This window comes from Otolemur garnettii, unplaced genomic scaffold (assembly GCF_000181295.1).
Source record: "Otolemur garnettii isolate 467f Iridium unplaced genomic scaffold, OtoGar3 scaffold00042, whole genome shotgun sequence".
NCBI lineage: Eukaryota > Metazoa > Chordata > Mammalia > Primates > Galagidae > Otolemur > Otolemur garnettii.
The window spans coordinates 9,514,882-9,525,246 of NW_003852437.1; the positions used below are offsets into that span (position 1 = coordinate 9,514,882).

Sequence of the window (10,365 nt, forward strand, 5' to 3'; positions counted from 1 at the left end):
CAGAGGTGTCTCAGGGCTAGAGCCTGCAGCTAATTGCCACTGTCACCTCCCTGAGATGGTCACTCAAGGCTGGAGAGGAATGACCTCCAGGAGCTGGCAGTTGAGGGAGCAGAGAAGAGTCCTCAGTCCTGTAAGCTGGCTGCTGGTGACAGGCAAGAGAGGTGATCAGGTATACAATGGCTGCCTTTCACCTTTGCTGAAGCTGGGAGTGCCGTGATATCTGGGTCACTGTTATTCTCTTGAGCAGTATATTTCCTCAGATGAAGGCATTCCTAAATCCAGTTAGAAATGCTGGATACTACATAACTATATACTGTATTAAGTTCCTTCTCAAAACCTCACTTGCAGACAGCCGGTCTGATAATTAATAATTGAGTTCTTAATTTTTATCCCCGGAAGTGTGTATTCTGCACAGACTTACATATCCACAGCTTTGCTGGAGTTCCGAAGTTTGAGCTGCCACTAAGTGTTGGCGGTGGAGGGGCGGGGTTTTCTGTCTCCAATGAGGTGGCTTTGGTGTCGGAAAAGCCTATCCTCTTTCGCAGGAGCGCCGGCTCTGTGATCCAAGCAATAGCCACGCCGCCTGTTTTATTGTTTGTGGAGTCCTGTGGCTCGGCTGAGCGCTTCGCAGACGGGGAGGAGGCGAGTGGGCGGTTTATGATTCTGGCCTGTGCTGGGGCAAGTGAGCTGAACTCTTTTGATTTCTCCCAGTAACCTGTGTGGGTGAACTTTAGACTGGTGCCAGGCTTCACACTCAGCCTTTTTCTCCAGGGTGAGGAGTTACTTCCTTCTGCAGCAGATGGCTAGCTCTCTGCCGGGTGGGGAAGGATGCCCGGGAGCGGAGTAGGATTACAGTTTGGGGTCCGAGGGACACACCAAAGAGCCGGAGTGCCTGGGTTCTGTTCTTCGCAAAGTCCCGACAAGTGCTCCTGAAATGAACACCCGCTTCAGTTTTCAAATTGTACTTTTATTTATTTTTATGTTTTGGCAGCGGATCCTGCTGATCTACAAACCGAGTACCACCATGTGGCTAGGCTAAAACATTTTTTCCCTCTTTCTTAACCCCTCATTTTCCTTTTCTTTTTAACTGGGTGGCACGGAAGCAATCTTTCTGCACAGTGCTGTGCCTGACACTGCACATTGTCCGAGTGAGTGGGAAGCCACAGGCCGATGTAAAGGACCCGACCAATTTAAAAAACAGAGCTTTTTGTCTGTGGGGCCGTCCTTTGTCTCTGACTCGATTTTGGTGTGAAAGAAGATGAAAAAGGAACGCTCTTCGGGTTCCTTCAGACTGAAGGCAAACGCGGGTTCTCTCTCACGTGCTGTGAGTTGGATAAATTTCTCCTCCTTGTCCAGGCAGACAAAGAGGCTGTTCCGCAGTGATGGAGAGCTCTCCGTTTGCGGGCAGCAGGTGGAAGCGGATGATGAAAACTGGATATACAGAACCCAGCCCAGAAAAGGTGACTTGCTTTTTTTTTTTTAATTCAAGCATTTTCAAAAGTTTATTCCATAGAAGTCTTTGGTTTCTGTCATTGATTTCCCTTGGCAATTTTTGCCCCCCGTTAGGAGTTTCTTTTTTGTTTGCTTTTGTTTTGGAATTTGGTGTTATTTGTTTTTCGTGTCGAAAATAAAATGTCCTTCCAAGCTGGAATCAGCTTGGGATTGTATCCTTCTAAGAAGGATGAAATAGCTGTTATTTGTCCTCAGCACTTCCCCTTCCTTCATCAGCTCCCACACGCTCATGTGACTTGTGAAAAGTTCAATGGTAAACCTTAAACCACCACCCGAGAGGAGCCTTTGCTCTTATAACGATGGGGTTCTTTTCTGAAATGACACTGAGAAAACTTTGGGAATCGCGGATAATCCTCTTGCATCTTTCTTGTAAGAAGATTGATGGGTTTCGTGAGTGCTCGAGTTAAACAGGTGTCGGTCTGTGTGTGACATTGGGGAAAATGAACACACAGAGCGCTTCCCCTTCAGGTCTGGGCCAAAAGAACTCACTGGCTTTCTATCAAGTTTGTCTCCAGCGTTGGTCTCTGTTCTCAGGGTGAGTGTGTTTTGCCTCCCTCAAGGTGAAGAAAAAAATACCAGGCCTGTGGGGAGAGAGGGAAATATTTCAATGTGTCTTAGCACTCCCTGTTTTACATCTAGAATTTCTGAGTTCTTCCTGTTGAGAGTGTGTAAAGGCTGAATTGTGAAGCTTTAAAATGGTTTCACCACTCAGTGCAGCGGCCAACCCAGCAGGGGGGCGCTATTTAAGTCTTACAAAGAAACCTAGTCCGGACATTCTCCTGATTGTGTTTTCTCTGTTTATCACATCCTTCCCTGCGCCCAAAAAAACCCTCGCTGGAATCTTTCAGGGACCTGTCCTTCCCTCTCTTTTGGAAAGCAAAGCTGCTGAAATGTGAGACAGTCAGCTAAGTTAAATACATGCTTCTGAGTACAGTCATTATGTTGCACCGACTGAGAGTTAAACGCACCCCTTCTTCAGGGATAATGTGTGTTTAACCATTTGTCCTCATCTATTAAACGATAGCACTAGAGGGACTAGTTCATACTCTTTGAAGAGGCGAGTTGTTTATTATATCCAGAAGGTGGTCAACAGTGATCTTGCTCATTCGAGCTTGACAATGTGGGTTTTTAGTTCAGGTGCTGTAGAACTGCCAGGCTTAGAAAAGGCGTTTGTGCTTTCTGGCTGGAGTTGTGTGTAGTTTAGCAAGTCCGTGAACTTTGCTTTTCTAAATCAGGAATAAGCTGTGGTTTTGGTAAATGGTTGGGTTGTAATGTTCGAAGCTGAATGTTTGCAGGGTGGATACAGTAGTACTGCGGTTGCAAGGGGGTGTAGTTTTGATTCCTTTGGTCTTTGTCAAAGGTTGCTTTTTAGGGCTTGTTTTACGCGAGGTCAACGGCTGTCAAGTTTCTGGTAAAGACTGTGCACATGTGAGCATGTGGCTTTAGGATTCCTATTGTAGATGCTTCCTCAAAATTAACCTTAAAAGGAAAGAGACTGAATTTGCATGTATTAGTTTTAGTTGGGAAATAAAGCAAATACTGTATCCTTGACTGGTGGAAAATAAAGAAGTCATTGTAAAGGACAGGGTGACTTATAAAGTGGAGGGAAGACTTGCTAAGACAATAATACAGAAGATTGTGCCCTTTATCCCTTCATGTAATAGGGAGACAGGAGCCTCATGGAGATAAATGGAGGCGTAATATAGTGTGTAATTTTATATGGTTTTAAGAAATAATTGAACATGAATAATATCACCTTTGACATGGAGCTAGTGGGAATCCTTTAAAAGGGGCCTATAGATTAACAATTTATAATATAATATTATTTTCACATTTGACCTACAAAAGAAAATTGGCTTCCAACGTTGACGTGTTTTCTCAGGATGCGTCATAACAGTTGATCTTTATTCTACCTAATTCTTTCCTTTGGAGAACTCTAGAAGTGACATTTGTTTACACTAGCAGATCAAAAGAGGAAATGTCTGTGAGAAAAATTATACAGTTTAAAGTTCTTAAGATCATCAATTGCGCTGAAACTGTTGCAAGGATTGCTGGTCAGTGCTAGGAATCCCCAATGGGCACGTTAGGATTTGGTTGTGAATAAACTGGAAGGTATGTTGGTCTGGGAACGTGTAGCAACTTTTATATCTTTCTGCCGAGATCACCTGCAACCTAATCCACCTTCCTGTCTGTTTATCCCTAAACCACACACACTGCCGTTAAGTGGTGATAGGTAGGGTAAGGCAGTGTTAGCTTAACAAACCAGCCTTGCATCACTGCTCCCCCCGACCCCATCATGGGGGTCTCTGGTTGGTGGGCGTCTGGTTCTGCAGCCTCCTGGCCTTCTCCACCTCCAGCAGCTGCTGCAAGGCCACACTGCCCGCCTGATGCCTGCCCACTGCCTCCAGGTGTCATTGGTTTGCACCGTTAGCCTGTTGAGTTCCTCCTACGGGTATGGATGGCACGTTGTAAAAGACCCTCATTTTCTAAGACAAAGGTCTTTTAGTAGGGAAAGTCTATGCTGGATTGCTTATCAGGAACATCAAAATGGAAGTTTTTAAGTGATTACCTTTATGGATTTCTATTAGTACAGCAAACTCATAGCTTTATGATTTAATGTCCCTTATAGTGAAGAAACTAAAAATAAAGTTGTAATATAATGTTGAGGTTTCTTTTGGAGTATCCTTTTATAAGATTAGAAGCTACTAATATGCATCTTCCTACTTAAACTATGATTATAGAGCTTAAAAAGCACTTGAAGATCCATATTGTGACCAGGTATGGTGACTATAATTTTAATACCAGTGCTGAGGTGGGAGATTCCTTTGAGGCCAGGAGTTAGAGACCAGCCTGGGTAACATAGCAAGACCGCATCTCTAAAAAGAAAAAATACCTACCCAAGTGTGGTAATGTGAACCTGTAGTCCTTGCTACTTGGGAGGCTGAGGCTGGAAGATCACTTGAGTCTGGGAGTTTGAGGCTGTAGTGAGCTATGATTGTAACTGTGCACTCCAACTGGAGTGATAGAGTAAGGCCCTGTCTCACATTAAAAAAAAAAAAAGATACACATTGGTATGTTAGAAGGAATCACTAGCAAAGCACCTGTATGTTTTTTGTTACGTCACACAATAAGGTTCACAACTCTCTGTTTTAACATTTATACTTAGAGAAAAGCATGAATGGGGTAACAGCGATTATTAGTTCTTATATTCTTCGTGGGATATGACCTACTATAATAGTAGATGATGTTTTGGATTAATTAACCATAAAATCAAGGCTATGAGTATCTTCTTATTTATTTATTTTTGGTTGTTTCTTTGTTTGTTTTTTTTCTCAGAGTTTTACTATATTGCCCTCAGTAGAGTGCTATGACATCACAGCTCACAGCAACCTCCACCTCTTGGGCTTAAGCGATTCTCTTGCCTTAGCCTCCCAAGTAGTTGGGATTACAGGCGCCCAACACAATGCCTGGCTATTTTCTGTTGCAGTTGTCATTGTTGTTTAGCTGGCCTGGGCTGGGTTCGAACCCACCACCCTCCGCACATGTGGCTGGCATTGTAATCACTATGCCATGGTTCCTGAGCCTGAGTATCTTCTTTATAGTTGAAGAGTGGAGTACAGTTATAGATGAGGCGATAAGTAGCTTTCTATGTGGAGTTGTGAGAGCACTTAGAGGAGGAATTTTCACTGAATACTATGTGCAGGATACAAAGAAAGATAGTGAACAGGCCTTGCAGTCAGGGGGGTTCATATTTAAAGAGAGAAGCAGATAAGAAATCTAAAGAGGAATTAAAGAGAAAATGTAAGATAATTGTGGAAAAATGTAACAGGAATGACCTAGATGAGAAGGTCCAGATATAAGTACCTTATCTGGAACATTTCCATGTTTTGCATGGTTTTATGGCTGTTAGCATTTAATTAAACAAGCTTTAACAAGTACCCGTTTTCTTTTCCAGCATTCATGGAGGAAGGTTCTCGAGGAAAACCACTGACCAGTAGTGTTTATTCTGTGCATCCCTTTTCTTGCTTACACAAGTCAAACCAAAAGAAGTGGAATAATGACGAGGTACCCTGTCATCGAGCAGGGCATGTTCTGTTGCACCCCAGCTCTCTACTTAGTTGGACAGAGTAATGATTGATGATCCTGGTATTGGTAGACCGAGAGGGTCATCAACATACAAAACCTTGTTCACAACAGTGTTTCCTTATTTCCTTCTGGGCTCCATCACTATGGACTAGTAACATTACCAGATTTGAATCATTTGAATGTCAGTGCCCTTCCTTCTCAGCCCCTGCACAAATGGCCAGAGGATAGCCTTTCTAGGTATCGAGGGTAATGAGTAATCCAGACACTAGATAATCAATCTTCCAATGTGGGAGTTGGCTGTATTTAAAGTCATTTCATCCCAATTTCCACCCTAATAAAATAGTTGCAGAGAGCAGGATGCTTGTGTATAATTAGGTTACTATACTTCCGGTATGACAATGGAGAAAAATGGCATGGAAGACCAAGAGGAGCAAGGTCGAGAGTCAAGATCTTATTTCCATGTAAATGGCTGTGATTTATTTTTTATAATAAAATCTTTAAAATTATGGGACTTAAGGTTTCCTTTTTCACGGCATCAAGGAAGCCTAAAAAAATTTCCGATAATGTCGAATTAGCATTCCAAATTTGTGAGTAATATAGATAAATAAGTTTTATTTATTTTGAGGGTTACTACGTACATCAGAAAAATAGCTATGTGGTGTTTACGTTAGTGTCTTAAGAGAGACCAGTGAGTGTGATGTCTTCCTCCTTACTTCCTACTGAAGCTGACATTCTGTGAAAGGGACAGACAGCAAGTGCCACTTAATATTTTATTTGGTCCATTGGGAATGTCCTTTATTGACCTATGATTATTTTTTCCTTGGGAACCTTTGTTATCTCACTGTCTTGTTTTATTACAAAAAAAGTATTTATGTGGTAATTAAATTGTTGAAGTTCTACTGAAATTATGTTTTATCTAATATCCTTTTTTTTTTGGAGACAGAGTCTCAGTTTGTCACTCTCTGTAGAGTACCATAGCGTCACAGCTCACAGCAACCTCCAACTCCTGGGCTTAAGCGATTCTCTTGCCTCAGCCTCCCAAGTAGCTGGGACTACAGGTACCCGCCACAATACCTGGCTGTTTTTTGTTGCAATTCTCATTGCTGTTTTAGCTGGCCAGGGCTGGGTTCAAACCTGCCACCCTGGTATATGGGCCTGGCACTGAGCCATTGAGCTACAGGCACTGCCCATAATATCCTTTTATTAGTTAAAAAAAAATTGGGTTTGTTTTGTGAATTAGACACTTAATATATTACTAGAGATATCTTAGAATGATAAAAGAAGAATTTATTGTCAGGGTTTGGGTTTGGAATTGAGTAACCCTTATTCTTTTCCACTGAAATATCCTTGCTGAGTTGTGAAAACTTTTTTGAAATTTATCCTTACAAATGGTTATTTTTATTTTTTCATTTTTTTCAAATGGTTATTTTAAAAATATTTTCTAGTGGCCCCTGTGGCTCAAAGGAGTAGGGCGCCAGCCCCATATGCCGGAGGTGGCAGGTTCAAACCCAGCCCTGCACCATAACTGCAAAAAACAAAAACTAAAAACTCCCTACACCTAACATTCGGGCAGTGCCTGTGGCTCAAAGGAGTAGGGCGCCCGCCCCATATGCCGGAGGTGGCAGGTTCAAACCCAGCCCCAGCCAAAAAAAAATATTTTCTAAAGACCCTGAACTTTTTTTTTTTTTTTTTTTTGAGATGAAGTCTCACTCTGTCACTCTGGGTGGAGTGCCATGGTCTCCTATCTCTCAGCAACCTCAAACTCCTGGGTTCAAGCAGTCCTCTTGCCTAAGTCTCCTGAGTACCAGGGACTACAGGTGCCCACCACAACACCCAGCTATTTTTAGAGATGGATCTCTTTCTTGCTCAGGCTGGTCTCAAACTCCTGAGCTCAGGCAATCTACCCACCTCAGCTTCCCAGAGTGCTGGGCTTATAGGCATGAGCCACTGCACCTGGCCTCTAAGACCCTGAACATTAATTAGGGTTAATTTTTTTTTAACTCTCTAGCAATTGTTATAGAATATATTTTATTTCCACATAATGTCAGTCTTTTTTGACTTAACTATATATATTCTATCAAATTAGAGTTGTTAGAAAACTATATATATATCTGGCCAGGTGCTGTGGCTCCCACTTGTAATCCTAGCACTCTGGGAGGCTGAAGCAGGAGGATTGCTTGAGCTCAGGAGTTGGAGAGCAGCCTGTGCAAGAGGAAAACCCTATCTCTACTAAAAATAGAAAAGTATTAGTTGGGCTTTGTGGTATGCACCTGTAAACTAAGCTACTCTGAGGCTTAGGCAGGAAGATGCTTTAACTCAGGGGTTTGAGTTGTGAAAAGTAGACTGATGTCATGGCACTCTAGCCTGGGGCAACAGAAGACTCCCCCCCCCAAACTATACTACTCTATTAAATACTTCATTTAATGCCAGTCTCATCAGTTTTATCTCTAAAGGTCTGCTGTGCCTGTCCCCATCTGTCCCTGTTCCCCTTTGATTCATCCTCAAGTCTACACTATCAACAGAAAGATTTTCCTAAAACAAATGTAATTGGGTTGCTCTTCTGTGGCTTCTCCTGGCCTACAGATATGAAGCCCATATCACTTAGGATGCATGAAGTCCTCTGCTGTCTGCCTCCCATGCCCTACAAAAATAGGATGCAGATTCATTGCTCTCTCACCATCCAGAAATTTGCATCTCCTTTTCACTACCCTTTCCATTCCCTATGCCAGGACACTTCAGTCCTCTCCTCTACCTGGTGACTGCAGACTTGACCTTAGAAAAACTCTGTGAAGGGCTTTCCTGATTCCTTCAGCTCAGAATAATGACTCCCTTCTGTGTTACTTCTCTGCCTTCTTCGTTCCTATCTAATTGCATTTATCATACACTGGATTATACCTGTTTACTTGTCTGTGTCTCGAACTAGACTGTCCTAGACTCTTAGGACAGAGACCCAGACTTATTTATCTTTTTTTATTCCCAACGCTCCATAAATAGTTGCTGAATTAGTGAAAATAAATCATCTGGGGCTCTGTTTGCCGTGATATTTGCACAGGCTGATGTGCCAAACAGATACTTTCTGGCTTTGCCTTAAAGCATGGTGGATTCTTGGTAGCACTGTGTGCTTATTTATTACCAGTGCTCCCAACTCTGAACTGTTTTGAGTACAGCAAAAGAGACGGCTCAGTTTATGGGAACATAATTTTGGTGGCAGCCTGCTGTTTACTGTTGTGCTAGTTAAGCTGTGCACAAACACTGTGTAAAAATATTTGGTTATAGCTGTTTTGACCAAGCAGTAAAGTTGATGTCAGTGAACAGAGAGCGAGTATGGAATCGATGATGCCAGGCCTGGTGAGGAGAGGCTGCCCAGTGCTATTGCAATCTTTTCTTAACCAGTCTCCCTGCTTCCATCTTTGTGCGTCCCACCCCCACCCCAGTCAGGCTTACCTATTAAATACCAGGTCATGCTATGTACCAGGTCACTGCTCCAAACTCCTCAGTGGCTTTTCTTCTCAGGCAGCTCGATGACTAAGCCTTGACCATGTTCCCTCTTGTGGTCTGCCTCCCTCAGCCCCTCACTCCAAACTCCCTTCACTGTCCTCTGCAGCGCCCTGGGTTTCCTGCTGTTTTACAACAAGCCACCACTTGACCTTCCCCTTGACCCAGAACCCCAGCTGTGTGCCTGGCTCCTCCCTCATCTCTTGCAGGTCCTTGGCTCACAAGTCATCTTACTGACCATATTTAAAATGGTCCCATCTTTACCCTCGTCCTAACCTGCCATCCCACATCTCTGCATTCTCGAAAGAACTTGGCACCCTCCCATGTATACTGTGCACTCTATGTATTTACTTTTGGTGTTATCGATCTCCTCCAACTAGAATTTAGCCTCCAAAATGGGAGAGATTTTTGTCTGGCAGGTAGTAGGTGTTTAATAAGTTGTGGTTGAAGGAATGAATGAGTCATATGAAGAGCACTAGGTCAGCCCTTCTGGGCGTTCCGGTTTGTTGCTTGCTAATTGTGTGCATCTGACCTGGACCAAGTCACACAATGTCTTTACGATCTAGTTTTTATTTCTGTAAAATGGAGGAAGGCCTGTTCATCCTATATATCAGTGCCAAGTACAGCTTGTTTATTGAATAAATCAATGTCGGTTTTATACATTGTCAGCCTACAAATTGGATCTGGTTGTTTTGAATGATATTGACCATTGGGTTGGCAATCTCACTATCAGTAGCTGATTATTCAAAAAATGTCTTTATCCTAGCAGAGAATGTACTAACTAGTACATTACATTTTCAGTTTAGAAATAAATGTCTTTGGAGTACTTGAATAACCTACGCAACCCCAGTGAAAGCTATCACTTCCTTTCAAGGAATTTGTACCTCAGTGTTTATACCAATCCTGAAGTGATTAAGATACTGAATTGAAAGTTATATCTGACTCAGTCAGCCCACCGTAAGTATTAGTGAGCGCTTGCCATGGGTAGACACGGTTATTAACACTTTACATGAGTTAACTCATTTAATAAATGTAGTCTGGCTATCGTAAGTGTCCAATAAAAATAATAGTTGGTTAGATAAGCAGAGAAGGATGAGGTCATTAGAACTGAAAACCGGGCAGAGAGACTTAGATGGTGAGACAGGGAACCAGGTGCAATTCTTCGGAAGGAGAAATGACATTGAAAGTACGTTGGATGGGGCTGGGCGTGGTGGCTCATGCCTGTAATCCTAGCCCTCTGGGAGGCTGAGGCGGGTGGATTGCCTGAGCTCA

General features: G+C 42.8%; 1 protein-coding gene across 2 annotated transcripts in view; it reads left to right on the forward strand.

The window, feature by feature from the left end:
• Positions 1-533: 533 nt before the first annotated feature.
• Positions 534-10,365, forward strand: part of NHSL1 (NHS like 1) — a 146,192-nt gene continuing 136,360 nt past the window's right edge. For both annotated transcript variants that reach the window (XM_023513490.1, XM_023513491.1), the window contains exon 1: positions 534-1,460. In XM_023513490.1, the coding sequence (XP_023369258.1) occupies positions 1,259-1,460 (202 nt within the window). In that variant the 5' untranslated portion in view covers positions 534-1,258. The remainder of the gene's footprint in view (positions 1,461-10,365) is intronic.